A 21911-nucleotide genomic window follows, 5' to 3' on the forward strand; every position below is an offset into this window, starting at 1 on the left:
GAATACTAGATCGTGGATACCGGTATTCTTTGGTGGTTAGGTTTCAATTAACCACACATCTCAGGAATGGTCGGCCTGAGTTTGTTCAAAACTACACGTTTACCGGTACATTCAACAGATATTGATAAGTCGTTAATAATTTTAATTGTTGATGAAACTATAAATAAAAATATTTAAAAAAGAAATCGAAAAAACATTACTTTGATCTCTTGTAACACATTATAGTCGAGAAACATAAAGAAAAATGGGGTTTAATGATATATTTTGTCCAATCATGCAGGTAATGATTTTTTTACATTTTAATAAAATATTAGTTTTTTTTTCAATTTTTTGTGTAATTCTCTTAATGTTTAGTTTTGTAAAAAGGAGTAAAAATTCTTTCTTTTTACATTAAAATTTATCTTAATGTTATCATCAATTAGTATTTTATTTAATTTGCATTGGAATAATCAACAATTAGTACTTAATGCTGTTAACATAAAAACTGCGAATGAAATTCTATAGATTTGTTCTCTTAAAGAAAAGAGCTGCTTTCACGCCGTACGGATTTAACAGTAATTCCAGTTTCTTTATATTCTTTATAAATAAAAATTATCCGATTATTGTAATAGTTTAGAACTAAGCTTGTGTAAATTTTAATTTTTATATATTGTATATTTAAGAATTAAGTTAATACGTATTTTAAATTACTGATTTCTTTTTTATTCTTCCTGTTAACTCTTTACTATTTGATATAAAAGTAAAACTGACAACTCGAAATGGTTTTTTTTTTTCACGACGTACGTGATACTTCTATTTTTTTAACTTATTTGATGTATAACTCGTTTAACGAAGAGGGTTATATTTCCTTCAACCCATATCCTTTTCTGATAAGATTACATATGACTAATCAAGTATCATAAATATTTTATTGAGGGTAGTTATCTTTTTTCTTTTTTTTTTTAACAAACATTGTTATACAACAAACGCTGGATAAAAAAACGAAATGAATAAATAAAATAAGTTTTATTAAAATATAATGTTCTGTATTACCAAAATTAACAAAATCCTGTACGTAAAAATAAATAATTTCTTATGTGTTATGTCTTTATTACTATTATTGTTATTTCCTTCTATTACTTAACTTTGTTTGATGCGTTAAAATCGTTTTTACTACTACTGTTACTATAGTACTTTTATAAAAACTAACTTCATCGGATGAATGCAATGACAGAATAATCATGAATTTATATTAATACAATTTATTTTTTATAAACGTATAATGCTTTGTTTTAATAAATATATAGTAAAATTGAAACATTATCCTAGGTATGAATGTCGATCCCAATATAAAATCAATTCAAATATGTTACGCGTAATTTTCATCTACAATGAGTGAATGTTACTTATTACAGAACGTTAAATCTGTTATTTCATTTTAAATACACAGTAGGTAATGAAACCACAGGGTATAGAAAGACCTGGATATGGGCATTAAACACAATCGAAATCTGGCTGTTTGTACCATTTGTCGAATAATTTGCCGCCTTGGTTTAATACCTCAATTGGGTTTAAATTATTCTAAATATTTGTAGTTCGCTGGTTCATACAAATAAATAAAAATTTTGATTTTGAATATAATATAAATTATTTTTATTATTATTAATTATTTTGAACCTGTAAATGAATTACTTGTACATTCATTTCAAACACAAGTTGAATCTCTGCATGACTAACCTCTTCTAGGGAGGAGCTAGCTACAGCGTAGATGGAGCCGAGTGAATTGCCCAGGAGCTGTGCGAGTCGTACGGAGACGAATGCAGCTGTTCGAAGGACTTGTTAAAAAAATTATAAGTCCTTCTTTAAATAAAATTTAAATTTCCACATTTAAAAAGTCACAAAAAAGTGAATATTTGGCAGGAGTTCCAACCTGAGATAACGAGTAGCAAAATAAGTGAAAATTTAACAGGGATGCTAACCTTCATTTAAAAATTAAATAACTCGTTAAATAACCCTGTGTCTTAACACAATTGTAATAATCGGAGACTGAATTAAGTAAATGAACGAAAAAATAAGATAAATTCTACAGAATTTTAAATGGACTGAAAGGTACTGTAAGTAAATACTTGATTACAAAAATCTTTAATACTTTAGTATAATACAACTCCTAATTACAATAATACCTCCTCTCTTGATTGGAATCCGAGAACGCAACACATTATTTCACAACAGGAATAGGTAAAACCTATATCTAAGATGCGTTAAAAGCATTTGATGTAGAAGAGAAACAAGTAAGGGGTGCTTTCTTTAAGAGTAATGATATTCACTAAAAACCAGTCCCTATATTGAAAAAATAAAGGTTTCAACTATCTACAATATTATATAAAGAGGAGGTTTCTGTTTGTTCGGTATAAACAAAAAAATTACTTGATCAATCACAACCAAACTTTTATCCGTGTTTCTTGGTATAACTGAGAAGGTTTTTAGATATATTTCATCTCGAAAAATCTCAAAAATATCTAATAGTGGAGATTTGCCGGTTGAAGCACAAACTTTAATGAATTGAATTAATGAACTGTGAACTGTGAGTTTTTTCACTGTGTGAGTTGGGTTTGAACTGAATGATTCGAATCAATCGAATGAATAATTTTACAAAAATAATAGAATTAAATTTACGTTAAATAAAATAACATTAAATAAATTTAAAAAAATTCTGTTTAACAATAATTGGGCTTCCCGTGGGGAATTCGTGTGAGAAGTGGTGTGTCAAGCGAGCACCTCGTGGATGACTAAACCGATCATCACCATCATCTGGTCACAAACGGGGCGACTCTGGGGCGCTGTTTTGGGAGATGCAATGGGATGCTCTTATAATAACTCTGCAGGTCCAGGGAGTAGAGTCCTCTTGGTAGACGGGTATGACGACCGAAGCAAGCTCTGTGGTATCCAGGGCGCCAGTTCCTCTTGAAAATTGGTAATGTTAGGCAAAGCGAGCTCTGCGGCCAGAGGTATGCTCCTTCGCCCAGGCAGGCCCCGAGGAGCCCCTGAGATGTCTCCGGGATTCGCTTAGGGAGACCTGAGACCCGACCGTCCAGGTTCTGGCTAGGCGGGCCGGCTAATATGTATATATAGATAGATAGCAGAATATCACGTGCATTTAATAAGTTTAAAATGCTGATGTTTAGCCTTATATATTTTTTATTGATTAATGCAATGGAGGAAGTCAACTGCTTTACTATTTATTTTCCCTTAATCAGTGTAGAATTCTATTCTTATTATTCTTAAGGATGGTGACATATGACATCTTCTAGAATAAATTATGAAATTTGTTAGATTGCACACTATTGTTCCATAACGGCGCCTAAGAAGGACGTAGTACAACCAAGTTAAAGGCAATTAAGGAAAATGTAATACCACTAAAGCACACGGCTTACTGTGTTTGTGGCTACACCGTAATAGCGGTAATTATTATTAATTTATTTATTAATAATAATAACGTAAATATATTTATGAAGAGATAATTAAATAGGTTATGAAAATTATTTTACGATAATAATAAAATAATGCGGATATCCGAATATAAAATTAATTTCATCTTGATTGCATTAAAATATAAGAAAATCATTTGAAAGTATTACTGTCAATAAGAAAATAAAAATTTCATTGTTTAATCTTATTTTCAATACTTTAAATAGGTTTTATAGTCGTTTTTTCCCCCACAGAAAAAAAATTACATGATATAAGGGTATTTGATAAAAACATATCGAATACTTCTTTAGTAAATTTTGTTTATTATTAACATAAGAATGCTTTAAAAAATTGGTTGAATAGCTTTTTAAATTTTGAGAGGTTCTTCTCTTACCGAAGTTTTAAACGATTGTTCCTGAAAACTTGACTGAAATAAAATAAATGGAAAAAATACCTTTTATCAATTTTAATGTTAACTGTTAACCTACCGGGTTAGTCTAGCGGTAAACTCGTCGTGTAAATCAGCTGATTTCGAAATCGAGAGTTACAGTTTCAAATCCTAATAAAGGTAGTTTCTTTTATTAGGATTTGAATGTTAAATTGTGGATACCGGTGTTCTTTGGTAGTTGGGATTCAATCAATCACACGTCTCAGGAATAGTCGCCTGAGTTTGTTTAAGCTACACGTTTACCGTTACATTACACTGATAAGTCGCCATTATGCAGCTGCGGCGTTAATTCGAAGTCTTATCTCAACAAGATCAGCAGGCAAAGGAGGTACGTAAACCCGATCTTTAAAGAAATCTCCCAAGAACAAATGTAGCGGGGTCTGAATCTGAGGAGTGTGGTGGTCGTGCAATTGGACCTTCACGAACAATCCACAGATCTGGGAATCGAATATTAAGAAATCTTGGACTTATAAGCGGTAATAAATTGGTGCTCCGTGTTGCTGATAGTAATGGTGTCCAGTCTGGTCATCATCGTCTAACTGAGGAATTAGAAAATTTTGAGAAAACATGTCCAGATAAAAAATACTATTTATGGCCAATAATCTTACCAATGGCCAATAATCTTATGGTTAATAATCTTAGATCGTATGATCTTTGTTTGCTTAGGTCACAAAAACACTGACCTTAGGCTATCAAAAATGTTTTACAAAGTTTCATGATGGTTTCTTTACCCTATATTTGGCAGTTATGGACGTTTATCTTGTCCGTGATGTGAAATGTTGACTTATCACTGAAAATTACATCGCCTAAAAATGTATCATTCTCTGCAATTCTATCCATCATTTCCAAACAAAACTGCAGCCGAGCAACTTTGTCATCATCTGTCATATGTTGAACCAGGGTTAAATTCTATGACTGAAGTGCAATTGTTTACAGAATAGGCGCTAACAGTTGGTTGTGGAATTCCAGTCTCACGTGACGAATCGATAACGATTCAGTCGTTAATTTATTCGGACTACGTGCCAAGCATTCTCTGAGTTGTTCCATAGCAGCTTCAGGAACGCGTGGGTGTCCCAGTGATTTTGTATGTTTAACAGAACAAGCTGTCGCAACGAAGGTTTGATGCCAAAAGTAAATTGCACGTCTGCTAGGAGTTTCCTTACCGTACTCTATGAAAATTACATTGAATTGCAGTTGCTGACTGCAAATCGTGAAACCAAAAGACTCAGAGAGCACGTTCGTACTAGTAAACGTATGCATTTTAAATAACACTGGCGACAGCGCTGGTGACCGAATTCAGTACAAATGAACTACGTGAATCGAAATTTCATGTGTTTTGCTTTGAAATGAGAGCTTAACCGAATATGAAAATTATCTAAATAAATTTTTATAAGCTTTTAAAGTTGTAAAGTATTTTTTCAATCATCCGGTTTGCTTTAATAAAAATTTTCATTAAATTGCCTCTAAAGAAAATCGAAATTGTTTTTCGCGTTAGCCCCAACCTCTCGAATTGGTCGATTTTTGAAAAAAAATTAATGCGATCAACACCACAAATTTGGAAATATTCAAGTTAAATTTGAAAAATGATCGGTTCGTTCAATCCTTAGGTATAAAGTCAAAAGCAGGTCTACACATACGTAATACGTAAGCAATACATACGTATATATTTTTTATCTATATGAACTAATTGGTTTCTAAAACGTAAAGATTTGTGTAAAACTCGATATGCCATTTTTGACAAGATCATCATGCTTTCCACTTTTATATATCTATTCTAGCTATATTCGCCGGGAAAATAAAACAGTGAAGAAATAAATTGAAAGGTATAAAGAAAAAACATACAATTTAAATATAAAGTAAATCATATGTAATACATTCTATAACAATAAAACATTTATTATTCGAATAAATTATATTATTTCCCAACAACTAAAAAAACACTGAAATTAAATGCATTTTAAAATATAATTCTGTATTATTGTATTGTTACATAATTCATAGAGAAATGCAGTAATAAGATACTGCAATATGCAAGTAAGCCTAGTTATTCTATACAACTAAACTGAATGCAATTATGTTAAATGGCTAAAGAAGTGGGAAGTGTAGTCACGTGAAAATAAATTATACTCCAGAAAACAAGATATGAATTATTACTTCATAAAAAGAAAATTATACATGTTTATTGCTTACAATAGAACTATAATATTTCCTTTATTCATACAATATTATATTTTTGTAATACATCAAAAATGTATTTTAAAGTTAAATGATTTATAAGTATTTATCGTGCTAGAATATGATAGCAAAAAATTTCATTTTATAATAAAGTTGTAGTTGAAATCGTAAATATATATTGTATTCTAATGTATATATACTTAAACAATACTTATTCTAATAATACTAAGGTATTTTTCATACAAAATTTACATAGATTCTTCATTTTAATATATAAGCATAACATACACATTAAAATAAAAGAATTAAGCGTGCAGAATGTTTGGAAAAATACACCATCAATTTATGATACCGTTGTAAATTGCTTTAAGCTGTTTTGTTGCTGCACTTGCAATCGATAACATCTAGGGTATGCAGGCCTTTAAAACAAAAGTTCTTCACTTCGAAAGAAATCCAGCCAGAATCTTCTCTACCTGGGCAAATATGCTAAATTTTTATCGCGGAAAAATTGAAAATAAAATTTTTGTTGTAGTGAATTTTAAAATTCCGCATAGAGTGGTATGAATTTTGTATTCTAGGTCTTAGGTTCAATTCCCTGGAGAAAGAGGTTATTTTTTAATCTCTCATTCTATTGATATAATCTGCGTAATTGAAAATTCATGGAATAAATATGCAATTCAGAGAAAATATATTCATCAACATTCATTACGTGCTTATATGAGTTTTATTGAAAATCTGTCATGAGTTGGAATGTTATATTTTTCAGTAATAAAATTTTAAAGCAGAAAGAAGTTAAAAATTTTTATATGTACCAAAATCTATTTTAAGTGTTTTACAAGGTACTCATTATAATATACTTCTATCGTTACGTTAATACATTGAAATTTAATAAAATAACATGTTATGCAACAATTATCAGTAGTACTACCTACTTTAACATGATAAAAAGAGCTGTCACAAACACTTAAGGAGATAAAAAAAAGATATATAAAAAATAAAATTTCCTAAGAAAAACTGAGCCACAAAAACCGGTTACAATATTGATTTCATCAGTAGTATAAACAACGAAAATTATAAATATAATAATTCAATTTTTTTACATAAAAATATATAAGTTGATACATTAAACAGAGACAATCAAGGCATTCGAGCGAATATTATGTAAAAACTAATAGAGAATATTTTGAACAATTAATTTAATACTTCGTTTTATTTATCTACTCTTAATTATTGATATTGTTTATAGATATTTTCCAGTATGTAATAATTCATAATTTGGTTTAAAATTCCATTTTGTCTAAAATCTTTTAAAGACTTTTTCTTCAGAGGCCTAATCTTGAATGTGGTCATGTTATTCCTCATTATAAGTTCCTGCTTTGAGTGGTCACTCTTCTATTGAGGAAACGCACAGACTTGTTGAGGTTATCAGCAAATGCCTTGAGAAAAAGAAAGAAATACTGTTCGGCTGCCTGTTGGATTGTCAGAAGACCTTCGACAAGATATACCTGCCTGGCCAGTTATAAAAGTTGAATAAGACCTTATTACTTATATTTATGTAGCTAGCTGGACGGACGTTTTCCACAGGAGAAATTTAATAAGGATTTGTCTGTGTTATTCGGATATTCCTCAAAGATCGGTTTTAGAGCTTGTTCTTCGTTTTATTTTCACAGCGGACCTTCTGACACCGGACTATGTCACTGTCGCTTCAGTTGCCGATGAAACGACTAATCTGCCTGTCGATATTAACCCAACTCTAGCTTTAAGTATAGTACAATCTGAATTGGACGAAATCAAGGAATAGCTGTCAAAAAAAAGTAAACGTTTTGTTTGATGTGATATTCACAATGAGCAGAGGAAACTATCCTCGAGAATTACAAGCAAAATCAGTTATTTTTACACGGATTTGAATACTAGATCGTCGATACCGGTGTTCTTTGGTGGTTGGGTTTCAATTAACCTCACATCTCAGGAATAGTCGAACTGAGACTGTACAAGACTAAACTTCATTTACACTCATACATATCATCCTCATTTATCCTCTGAAGTAATACCTTATGATAGTTACGAAGCTAAACAGAAAAAGATAAAGGAAACTGTCCATAGGTCAACCTCGATGGCGTCTTCATATAACATGATGAAATAGTACGGTACTTTATTCTTCATCTTGATCATTGTTTGACGTGGAAGTCCACGTAAAAGAAAAGATATAAAAACACTGGATATTAAGATTAAGGAAAGTACCGGTTGTTAAGAAGAGGTTTCACTATCTAACAAATAGTAACTGTACACAACTATCGTGAAACCGATTAGGACCAATGGGAACCAGATTTAGGGTACAGAAAGCAGCGGCAACGTCAAGATTATACGATTCCAAAAAAAAAATAATATTGAGAAGCATCACAGAGGCGCCTTGGTTCGTAAGAAACACTGAGATCAGCTGATATCTGTGTTTACTGTTTATTCGAAAACAAATACAGCGATTAGATCTAAAGTATAAATTGCGGCTTAACAACTAAGTGAATTATTTAGCTATTAACCTTTTAGATAATCGTGAAGACGGTAGAAGGCTAAAACTAATCCATTATTGAACCTTGTTAACTTTATATGATTTGAGGTTAAACTGCATCAACTTAGTGTTAATCGAATTTTATTAAGCATGGCTCGTTGGTATAAATATATAAATTTTTTACATCATAGTTTCCACTTACCAACATTCTTTAATAGTAATGTTCGAGCTTTCGGATTATTAATCCATCCTCAGGAACAATCATCATTGTTCCTGATTATAAATGATTATAGATTATAAATGATTTATCCTCAGGATGGATTATCGTGAGGATAAATTATACTGATGTACAATTATTTACTTCACATATCATTAATTATACTAAATTGAATTTTATGAAAATATAAGTATAACAATTCATCATCAAAAGGTAAAATAAAGTTAACGTTACCCGTCATGTCAGTAAGAAGGTCTCAATTGTTATCTAACTTTATTTCACATTTGACGATCAATTATTGTATTCATATTTTTATAAAATTCAATTTAATATAATTAACGATATGTGAAGTAAATAATTATAATGTATAACACATCATTGTTCCTGAGGATGGATTAATAATCCGAAAGCGCTCGAACATTACTATTAAAGATTGTTGGAAAGTGGAAACTATTATATAAATAATTTAGTGTTAATCACCATTTCATTTTGTTCAATTTATTTATTTTTTCATTATTAATACAATTTTATTTTCATCTTTTTTCTTGTTTATGAATTCTTATGATGATTTTTGTTTTTTGTTCAACTGCCAATGGCACTGTACTCTAACCTAACTATGTGTACTTATGTTAAATGAGTTCTGTATAGGAATATAGTATACACAATGAAAAATTAAAAAGTTTTCTTTGTGTATACACAATTGTGAAGAGCTTTGATGGTAGCCTCTCTACATGTGATTGTATGTGATCATATATTTACGTATATTTTCTGTAATACTGTAATCGATTGTAAATTTTATTTTGAAACAAAATTTTTTTATTTAAAATTATAATACAGTATTTTTCTGCCACGGTTCGATTTCTTTTGTTATTAATAAAAGTCAAATTCTTTAACTCTTCATCGTAGTTAGTTGACGTTACTTATGTAGATATTCACTGCAATAAATTCTTTACAAATTTTGTTGAAAAGTTTTTATTTATTTACTGTCAATTTAACGAAGACATCGTAAGTTAATCCTAAAAATTGAGCTTTCAGATAACAACTTTTCATATTTTATTATACCTTTTGCAAAAATTAGTCGAAATACTATCCTGGAACATGTTTTATTTAATTTTTCAACTCAAGATAATTTAATTTAATCAAAGTTTAATTATTCAATTTAATTAATTTAAGTCAAAATGAAATTTTCCCTTAATTTTAATATTTCATTTTACCCGTGCAGCGAATATAAAAGTAAAATATTTTGCTGGCTACAACTTGAAAACTAAGAATTTCCATTAAAAAATATTTAATTTTATCAATGACATTTCTGTACACATTATTTCATATAAAGAAAACTAACTGAATTTCTTCCAATATTCCTAACCACGCATATACATACGTACACAGTTTTTGCATAAATTGACTGGTCGGTTAAAGAATTTTAAAACATATACCTAATTTAGTAAATGCAAGTGTTTCTTCTCTCGAAAACAACCGTCTCTCGGGTAGAATTCTTAATCCTCTACGCTAAGCCATTCCACCGGACGTGAAGGAAATGACGTAATCATCTTTGTCCTTTGTAGGAGGACCATAATGTTTCTATCTTTCTCTGTCTATATGTCTATGTCTACAGGGACAGATGTAAAATTATTTAGAGGTTAAAGAGTATGTCTATATTTCACTGTTTACTACTGAATAAAGTCATTTGGCTAGTTTTATGAATTCTTTACTACTAACCACCGCGCGTGTGGGCTGGTAAAAATATTATATGCTTTTCTTCTTTGTTTATTTTTTTTTCGTAGCGGCTACTTATACTTAATACAGTAAAACTTTTTTATGTACATCTGTGATACGCATAACATTAATACGTTTATACGATTTCCGTTTCCAGAAGAAAAAAAATATACATTTATAAATACATTTTTAAAGAACTATTAATATTTATTTATTCACTTAAATAATTGCGAGTAAAAGAAATAATTAATTACAGTTACCGTATGATTAACTTTTTTTGGTTTTAATAAGCTTGACCAGGATTCGAACCCAGGAAGTTATTTTATATTTCTTAAATATTATATATTTTTAAATTAATATTTAATTCCTAAAAAAAATTATATTTTTATAAATTTTATTATAATTTTAAAATAAACAAGAATCATTTTAATATTAGAAAATATTTAAAAACAAAATAAAACTGCCGATCTCGGTGGCAGAGTGGTAGTATCTCGGTCTTACAACCGGAGGTTCCGAGTTCAAATCCCGGTCAGGTATGGTAATTTTCATACGCTAAAAAATTTCATTTCCATATCCTTCGCACAAACTTTAAGTTTACGTGCTGATCTCAAGCAAAAATAAAAAAAAAAATCAATTAATAGAAAAAAACCCATAATACAAGAACTGCTCAAAATGTCACGCACTGTTTACACAATACTGACCTAAAGTTAATGATATACATAATGTTCCAGGACGTATTCCCTGAACTTCAGGTACTGATTAAGGACACTCAAATGAAAAAAAAAAAAAATAACTTTTTGCCTGTTTTCATTTCCTCCTCTAAATATAAGAAAAGTTGTTAATAGTTAATAATAATAGTAAATTAATAAAAATTATCATTCATTAAAAATGTGAATATAAAGTACTCATTACGTATACGGAGTGTTCCGGGACGTGTTCCCCAGACTTCAGGAACTGATTCAGGATATAAAGATATAGAAGGATATATATAAAGAATATTTAAGGGAAGAAAACTACAACTGAAATACCTCTTATATTGATACCTGCATTCATTTATAAACCAATGAATAGAAAATTTTTATAGAATATAACAAAGTTTTTTGATAAATATCAGTTTTATGTCTCACATATTAACTTTTTAATTCCTTATAACTGCTTTAGATGTAATTTTGAATAAAAGAATGGACACGCAGATGTTTCATTTAATTGTTTTTTTTTGACATTAGAGGGGATAAACTAGCTTTACTTCCCCTTTACGCAAAATGAAAGAGTGTGTGTGCGCGCGTGCGCGTATGTGTGTTTTGGGAAAATAATCTACAAAATAATTACAATGAATAAATTTAATTATGCCATACGTAAATTTTAAAAGCACCATATTTTTTACGTAATACGGTTGGCTAAATCCTTTATCTAATTTATTATTTTCTAGAAGAAAGATTTCATTATTACAGTAACAAAGATATTTTTTTTCATTTTTGTAATAAATGAGTAACCCCTCATTACAGAACAAAGTTAAGGTCGATAGGGACAGCAGTGGTAAAGTCAGATTGTTTACGCTACGGAAGAGGAGGGTTCAGTTTATATGGATAGTGGCGGCGATGGAGTGAGACGGTTAGGTAGGGTTAGACTGCAAATTTTGGAGGAAAGGTTTTCCTTACAGTAGGGAGTTGCTTAAGCTTAACTGATTGGCCAAAACGCCTGAGGGTTTCTTCCGATTCTTGCCCTGCCCCGTGTAATCATCGCTGATGAAAAAATAACTTCCGCCCGACTAATTAAACGTTGTTTATTTTCGTATGTATACAACAATTACTATTTCGTATGGGCTAATTATAATTTTTTATAACAATAAGAAAAGACTATCATTTATCAGTCGAATTTAATTTATATTTTTTCTTCTATAAGTAAATAAATAAATTACATTTTTTATATTTATTGTTTACACATTTTTATCTCATCAAAATCTAAAAATCTACAAAATAAATTTTTATTTATAAATAAACTCATTAGACGCGTTACCGAGAATATTTCAGGGTTGAAAAATTCTTTTATTCTAAACAAATAATTCTGTTGTTGATTGGAAACGAAATCGAATTAATTAAATAGTATTAAATTCTCAATATATATAAATAAAAAAAATAATTAAACTCACAATTTTTATTACAACCTGAGAATTAAATTTTATAAAACTGTATTTTGGTTATCTCAATGTTAAATAACATTTATAAACTAATCCATTTTATGCTTCATCTCAACCAAAATAAAATTAATCCTTTGTCCTTTTATATAAGGCACCTATCAACACATTTTGTAATTTTTATCTGTTTAATTAAGTAAATACATCCATATAATGCAGATTATAACGTAACATTAAATAGACTGTCACAAAATAGTACGTATTGAAGTTCGTGGATAACAAAATTAAAATGAAATGTTCCATTTGCTTGGAAGGATCAAGGGAAACCCGCTTATAAGATTTCATTAACCATTAAAATTACAAGATTTTTCAAACTAATGAGAATAAGTTAGTTGTATTTATTAATAGATAAAAGTGCATTTTATTTTACGAAGAAACTGAAAGAAATTTTAGGATACGTTTTACAAGCGAAAATTAAGAAAACTATTTATATAAACATTGATCCTTCCAAAAACGGTTCGTTTTCAAGTTGTAACTCGTGAAAAATTTCTCTTCATTTCTGCTCCAAGAGGAAAAAAGTCGTAATAAAATTCTTAAAACTTATGGAGAACAATTAATATGGATTAGATCTGAAAAAATGAATAAAACAGCACCTAAAAAAGTATTTATTGTAATGTTTTTTTTTAGAAATTATTGTAAAATACAAAAAATACGTGTCACACACCAAAATAACCTAAAAAAGAAAATAAAACGTGATAGGTTAATTGTCAACATGAACGTTTTATTGGTTTTGATGTCCTGCATCAGTCCCTTAAGTTAGGCAAATACCGCACCGGGGACGTATATGTTATAATAATCTATAAAAAATTACTAACATCACTTGAAGAAACTGTAGGATAAGAGATACTTTTCTTAAGTCGAATCTTCTGACACATTCTTAAGTCGAAAAAAAACTGACACACAGTTGTAGGACTTTCCCAAAGTGCGGCTAAAGCTACGTTCCGGGAAAGACCTTTACAACTGTGGGTTGTTTCTGATGCGCGGCTTACACTCGCAATTCAGTTTAAATTATTTATAATTCTATTTAAAAAGATTTTTTGTTTATTTAATTCAATGATTCTAAGTAAAGCGCGCGCGCATACCGCATTTAATTCGAGACGGTGTGGTGGTACTAGTAGTGACAGTCTGCGCTAACTAAAGTAATGTAATTTCACAACTTACACAGAAAAAATTTCGTTTGAACGGTCGGCAGACCGGTGTAACCGCAAGGATTAACGCACCAGATACCGAGTCGACCGGGTGATCGAGTTCGAGACCCACCCAGACCGAATTACTTTTTTTCACGTTAAATATTATTCATTTATTTTAATTTTACCGCTCACCTGTAACGTCAAAATAGAGCAAACTACTATAACAACATTTTTTGGGATAGGGGTGCGATTTTACAAAAAAAATAAATAAATATTGTTATTTTTTAATCTTTAAAAATGTTCCTAAGAAAAATATGAATTTAGTTGGGGGAAATGTTGAGATACTGAGGGTTACCTTGTAACACAGCTTTACCCCGTTGACCTTTTAAGTTGAACATTTATCGCCAATGCTTCATATATAGAAGTAATCTGACCAAGATTTATCTAAATCGGTCCAGTAATTCTGGAGATATATGGAAATTTAGAGGCTAACACCAAACACGCGTACATACGAATATTAACATCCGGAAAATTTCCGTCCGATATTTTAGGTGTTAAAACGTAAAGATCCGGTGAAAACCGCATATGCCCAAATTGGACCGATTATCATACTTTCCCTTCTACAGGTATAGCGTTAGATGGGAAACTCAAAACCTTATAAATGTAAACTTCATTTTAAATATAAACCCATGTGTTACAGTCTAATTGAAAACAGTTTAAATTAATCAATCGTATTTACTGGCAACAAAAATCTGATGCTCAATTTTTTTTTTATTTTAAATACTATTTCTGACTTTTTGAATCAGCACAAAGATGTTACGATAGGGTATTTTAAAATAGGAATATTTGTAGGAATAATAAAAATATTTATTAATGATGACGAATTGTTTTGTTAAACAGTGTACAATTAATAACAATCTACGCAGCTTAAATCACAACTTTCTTGGTTAGCTGGTTTTAATTTTGGATAAAATCCAAACATGTTGTTTAAAAACCGAAAAAATGTTCTATTCTGTAGTTAACAATTTTTATTATTCTCTATGTTTTCAAAAAAAGGACGGTAAGTACTACATTTTCATCATCTCACGAAATTTTATTATCTAAAAATATAGTTAAAAGTTTTTCAGAATGGGCAGAAATAGGTAGAATATAGTATGTTAAGTAATGATGTATGTTTATTTTCTATTTTTCTTAGTTTCTGCTGTAATAATTTTATGTTTTATATAAGAAAGATAAAATATATTTGTAGAATCTGTAAACAAATGTAAATTGCCAATATATGCTTTCATTTTTTTTATTTTTTGTTTAAAGATATAAATAGTATATAAAAGGGATATACTTTAAATGTTAGGCAATAATAAAAAAAAAAGTTGATATATTAACATATTTCACGGAACATTTTATAGTGAAACAGCTAGCAGTTTAACTGGAATCTTTGAATATTACTAGCCTACGGAGGTCATGCTCAATAAACCACGACGTGAAATATTCCTTCTCAATTTATAGAATATATTACTGTATAAGTTAAGTTAAAAAAGTAGCCGATTCTGACTTATTCGTTTAAAATTTTATATTATTATTATTAATATATTCAGCGGGAATTAAAAAAAAATACTAGTGTTAAAGATAAAACGCATGTTTCAAAACAGAAGTCAAGTCTTTGGAAATCCTTCCAAGCATAGCATGTTTAAATCATAAACCTTAACACGTGTTTTGTTTTTTTTTTATTAAATCAGAAATCTCGTTTTATAAAATTTAATAATATGTTTATAATAATAAGACTGTCCAACGGAGATTAAGTGTTTGCACTGCAATGCCCGTGGGCACGCTCTTGAAGGCCGTGGCTGCAGGGCCGGCGGCCGGAAATGAATTCTGTCGTCTTCACTGTTAGGATAAATTTAGAGTTGAGACAGCCCCGTTCAGGAAGAGCCGGCCGTTCAAGTCCTAGTAAAGCCAGCTACTTTTACACGGACTTGAATACTAGATCGTTCTTCGGTGGTTGGGTTTCAATTAACCACACATCTCAGGTATGGTCGAACTGAGAATGTACAAGACTACACTTCATTCACACTCATACACATCATCTATTCATCCTCTGAAGTATTATCTAAACTGTAGTTACCGGAGGCTAAACAGGAAAAAGAAAGAAAGAAAGAAAGAGCAGGCCGCTTAGGTATCCAAACCTCGATGATTGGGCGGGAACTCCCTTGTGGTTTTGGATTTTGGGGAGTAAAGTAAGACCGTAGCTCTGTGGGGGATTCCTCCGAGGGTTCCTCACAAGTGGCAAGGCGTAAAGACCGGAGCCCCGGTAGGGTTCCCCTAATTAGAGGCATGGCGTATCAACAAACGACCGAGTCCCGGCTTCTTAGGGAGAAAATTGGTTCTCAACGAGGCAGCTTGAGGCAAAGGAACCCCCGGAGCTCTGTTAATGCTTAGTTGTATGTCCCGCTCCGGGGGGATAAGAAATGATACACTCAAAAAAACAATTCATAATGGCAGCTTCTTACGGGAATTTTAATATTAACTAAAGATGTCGGTAAAGAATATCGTCAATGAATATCTTAAATTCCAATATGGTTTTATGAATTCGTTTTAGAAATGTATGTGACTTAACTCAAGAATTTAAACCGCAGAAAATTGAATGACTTATAAAAATTAAATATTTTATTTTTTATTTGATTAAAAAAAGGGTTGTTTTTTAAAAATTTATTTTGCATGAATATGATGTTTCATATTAAGTATTTCATTAAACTGATAAAACAAAAGACTGAAAATGTTTTACGTGACTTTCCCGGCCCTGCCGGTCAAGTCATAACAACACCTTGTTTAATAAAAGCACAATAATGTATTTTAAATCGATATTTTTTTTATTCTTTTACATTTTATACGCGTTTTCTCTCATATTACTTTTTGCATACGAGTATTTTTCGTTTTCTGGTTTTCTCCCGAAGTAAATAGTGAGTAAAAATACCGTTGCAAATATTCTATATCTGTATGATTCCTATTGATATTGAACTTAGTGAAATTCTTATAAATCTTCATAAGAAGTATAAATTTTCAAGAAAAATTTGTAAAAATATTTAAACTGAAAGGAAATAAAACAAAAGAACAAAAAAAAAATATTTTTGAATTATTTATAAATGAATTATAAATTAACAGATTAATTAAGATTAATTATAATTCATAAGAAGATGAATTATAAGTTAACGGATTTGCTTTAGTTTTCTTTGAAATGCCTCGAAAGAAAATCAAAATTGTTTTTTTTTCGCAATATCAGTGCCTTTATAGAAATAGTACTATTTGAAGTTTTCTTCTCGGTTCACTTCGTACATTTTTTGTAATCTGCCGTGAATAGCCTTTCTTTCTTTTTCCTGTTTAGCCTCCGGTAACTACCGTTTAGATAATTCTTCAGAAGATGAATGAGAATGATATGTATGAGTGTAAATGAAGTGTTAGTCTTGTACATTCTCAGTTCGACCGTTCCTGAGATGTGTGGTTAATTGAAACCCAACCACCAAAGAACACCGGTATCCACGATCTAGTATTCAAATCCGTGTAAAAATATCTGGCTTTACTAGGACTTGAACGCTGTAACTCTCGACTTCCAAATCAGATGATTTGGGAAGACGCGTTAACCACTAGACCAACCCGGTGGGTTCCGTGAATAGCTGGAAGCTTATAATTGTACAGAGGGATCAAGAAGAATGGGAAAAATTGTCAGGAGATATACTACTGATGAAATAAAAGAGGAAAGTTTATATAAACATAGGTTCGGAAACTCTTATTTAGCGAGTAACGGCTGGCGAAAGATTTCGCCCTGATTTCTGCGTTTTATAATTAAGACATACAATATTTTTTTAGGATCTAAATTAAACGCTAAAATTTGTGGTCTTATATGAAATCTGATTTTGAAAAATAAGACCCAGGACAACATTTTTAGTAGTTTTCGAGAAATTTGGGTAAAAAATAAAAGATGAGGTTTTATGTTTATACATAAAAGGAATGTTTTATGTTTAGCGTAAAATAAGTTTGTTAAATGGGTAATAAAGATAAAAATTTTAAACAAAACTCGTAGAAAAATTTATTACTCGAGTAAAATGTTGTGATCCCAGTTGAACTTGTGCTTTCTCTGTTTAGCCTCCAGAAGCACCGTAAAGTATTACTTCAGATTATTAATGAGAATGATATATATGAATGTAAATGAAGTGTTTGCGCAATCTCAGGTCGACCATTCCTAAGATGTGTGGTTAATAATCCTAACCATCAAGGAACACCGGTATCCACGGTCTATTTATACAAATCCGTATAAAAGTAAATGCCTCTTTACTAGGATTTGATTCTTAGAATTCTTGACTTCAAAATCAGCTGATTTGCAATGACGAGTTAACAACAAGACCAACCCGGTAGGTGAAGAACATGTCCTGAAAGTTTATTAAGCGAAGTTATCTCTAAAGTAAAGACCGTTTCATTGTAAAAAAATTATTCTGAAAGACGTATAAGTATTTTTTATTTCTCTTAAACTAGATAGATACCTTATACTACTTCTGTAATATAATCACCACATGAATTAAGACATTTATTGTAGCGATACACCAGCTTCAATATATCCTCCTCGTATTCTTCTGCCGCCAGTTCATTTATAGCCACTGATTAACAGCATTTTTAAGTTCATCTCCACCCGCGAATTGTTTACCGCTCAGAAATTATTTCAATTTCCGAAACAAATTATAATCAAAAGGAGCTAAGTCCACACTATATGATGAATGATCGTAAATTTCCCATCCAAATGTTGTCAGTAAATTATGTGTCGGACCCGCAACATGTGGTCGTGCATTATCGGTCAGCCGACCACGTCGCCAATTTTGAATGGTGAACCGGAACGTACCTACAGTATCTCAGTAGACTTTTGCATTTATAGTCGTTCCACGTGGCTTGAAATCGATCAGCAGTATGCCAAACCGATCCCAAAAGACAGTGGCCATCAGTTTGCATCCAAATGGCAGTGGCTTAACCATTATCGGTCTGGTTGGTGATAGAGGATGACACCATTCACTTGACTGCCTTTTTCTCTCTAGCGTGTAATACGAAATCCATGTATCATCGCCGGTACCAATTGAATTAAGGAACTCATCACCTTTTTTTATGCGCGGATCAAAAATGTCAAAGTAGATCCCAATCGGATTTTTTTTTGTGAGAACACGTGCGGCACCCAACGGTCATAAACCTTTTTGAAGTCTAATTGGTCATGAACAATGCGATCAACAATAGCTCTTAAAACATCAAATAAAAGAAGGGCCAGGTAGAAATCGCTGAATCGCTGAGCGGACGATCTTTCCTGATTTCATCATCGCCGCTTTTCAAAAGTCCTCGCTGATTATCGAGGGCCTCCCCGAACGTTCTTCATCACGCACTTCAATTCTGTTAAAACCTTTCACACCATTCTGGGACGTTTCTTTCATTCATTACATTATCACCTTACACAGTAACCAACTGCCTATGAATTTCAGCCGGCTTAACGTTTTGATGGTTTAAAAAACGTATGACCACGTATTTCACAGTCAGCGGCAACATCGATTTTCCTCTTAATTTTATAACGTAATAACTCACACGTAATCAAAGATACTACAACGTAACAACTTACAGACAACAATGCAGTGTGTACATTACTAGCGTGACTCAAAGACACAGGTTCGCCAACATTAAGGAGAGAAATTTAAAGATATTCCTCGTATATCCTTAGTGAATCACTTTGTATAACATCGGGATTTCCCAACTTCTTTCACAAATTTCATGTTTGATGTATGTTCATTTCTGTGAGATAATATACGCCAACAGGATGTTAATAGGAAGCTGAAGTTGGTGGGTGATTCTGAATCCTATCGCATGGAACTGGTTTGTGATAGATTACATTATACATTAAATTACGCTGAAAACGATTCACAATTAACTTATTGGTAACATAGTTACCGATTAGTGTTTTCAATAACTTCGTGTGCGGACGACTTAAATGCGATAGGTAACTTTACTAGATTATCAACTATGTATCTTGAATATTATCTTCAATACAGAAATATATTTTATTCCAAAGATTTGATTTTAAATAATGATTAAGCGATCTATTATCTGATCTTTCTTGTGAAATTTAACGGAATAATTTGATAGTACTGTTTATTTATCTAGTATTTACGATAAGATATTAATTTTCAACTTATTCTTTCTGAGCGTTTATGGAATAATCCTTGAGTTTTCTTTGTGAAGAATCAAAAACGTAATTTGTTTTTGTTTAATGTAGAATAACAATATTATTAGAATAATAATAATTATTATTATTATTACTATTTAGAACTAATTACTTATTTATTTTAATACTTTTCAGGAGTGATGGTCGACCATGAGGACGGGCCTGGTGACCATTGTCAGCCTCGCCTTTACCTTGACCACCCATTTAACAAGTGCTCTAGATCCAAGTAAGTAACATAAATAAATTAATCTTTTGTATTTATTTATTACCGTATAATTATTATCAATAGAAATTTTTATATCCTAGTATGGTATTTATTATATTAAAACAAATTAATTAGATAATACTATCATCAGTTCAATGTTTTGTTTTTGTTCTATTTTTATATCATAATCTTATCTTTATGATATAATATTATTCTGAAAAATATGCATCGACTTACTTAACTAATTATAAACGTTTAGCTTCATCATTTTATTTTATATAACAATAAAAACTATTCAGGAAAATAATTGTTTATTTAAAATCTAAAGTACACAGCTTTATCAAGTGATAAACAATCAACATTAGTGGACACTGATAAAATTGTAAGTTATTTTTTAGAAAATATGAAAATAAGTAAAAGAAAAATAATAAATATTATTACATAATAACGTATACCACTTGTTCTGGAACTTATCGCAAATAAATGAGTTCTATTAATGATAAATTAAACAGAAAAAAAAATTAACAAATGTGGAAACACAACTTATTTTATAACAATGGAAAAGAAAGTCTGGAGAAAGCATGAATAAAAATTCCATACTGCTCTCCGTATAACAACACGTAAAAAATTAGAACTTTAACTTTGCTGTGGCAACATCTATGAAATTCTTCTATTTCTTAGGAAATGGTAAATATTTAACTAAACCACTGGTTGAAAGACCAATGAGAATTTGTAAATTAATTTGTAAAGATAATTAATTGCAAATCAGGAAAAATAAGTAAACTTAAAGAAAGATAAAAATTGAAATAAAGAAAATTTTGCTCATAAAAATCCTGGGTTCGAAATTACCATTTCATCTCATCCTTTAAAGCATTACCTAATGGTGGTCCTACAGGCTAAAAGAAAAAATGGAAACTGTGTCGCAAAATTAATCTATTTCTAATGAGACATTTTTAAAAGTATATCTGATAAACAGGAATTAGATATCTAATAAATTTATTTTATCAATACTGATAGCTTTTTTGAATTTATTAAAAAATAGTTTATTCAATTTCATACAGAATTCATTAGAAATTACACTAAGAAACAAAGATAAGAAGGTTATTTTGAGTACTGTAGTTCGAGTATTAAGGAAAACACTACTTTTTTTAAAATCTTTCTTAATTAATTGTGGAAATATGGAGAAGGTGACAAGAACAAATAGCATTTGAAAAGAAAAATATAAATGCCATCGAGCGAATCACTGATATAATGAAAGGAAAAAATTTCAGTGGTACACCAGACGCTGAGGAAAGACTTCCAGTGAGAGTGTAGCACCAAGGTTTTCAAACATAGAGCAACAAGACGTCCTAGATAAATGCCGTAAGATTAAGTTCAGAATTTTGCTAACATGAGAACGATTCGGATAGAAGAGTTTTGGCGGTTGGGATGCAAAAAGTAGCTTTGAAACTGTGTCACCTCGCCTTAAAGATAAAAGTAACCTAACAAAATTTTTTTTTTTTAAGTTTTCTCTCCTAAGAATATTAAGCAGTTATTAATTTCTTTAAATTTTACCCGGGAGGAGATGCATATTTCATATATTTAGGTGTGTTCTGTATATCTTTCTTGAGATCAATTTTTATTTATCTAACG

The 21911-nt window shown here is 30.6% G+C and overlaps 1 protein-coding gene across 1 annotated transcript in view; it reads left to right on the forward strand.

Annotated features, from left to right (window-relative positions):
- Positions 1–21911, forward strand: part of LOC142328663 (discoidin domain-containing receptor 2-like) — a 490260-nt gene that overhangs the window by 157075 nt on the left and 311274 nt on the right. The window contains exon 2 of the mRNA XM_075372563.1: positions 20210–20300. Coding sequence (XP_075228678.1) covers positions 20225–20300 — 76 coding nt within the window. The 5' untranslated portion in view covers positions 20210–20224. The remainder of the gene's footprint in view (positions 1–20209; positions 20301–21911) is intronic.

Source organism: Lycorma delicatula, chromosome 8 (assembly GCF_047948215.1).
Source record: "Lycorma delicatula isolate Av1 chromosome 8, ASM4794821v1, whole genome shotgun sequence".
NCBI classification, from domain to species: Eukaryota; Metazoa; Arthropoda; class Insecta; order Hemiptera; family Fulgoridae; genus Lycorma; species Lycorma delicatula.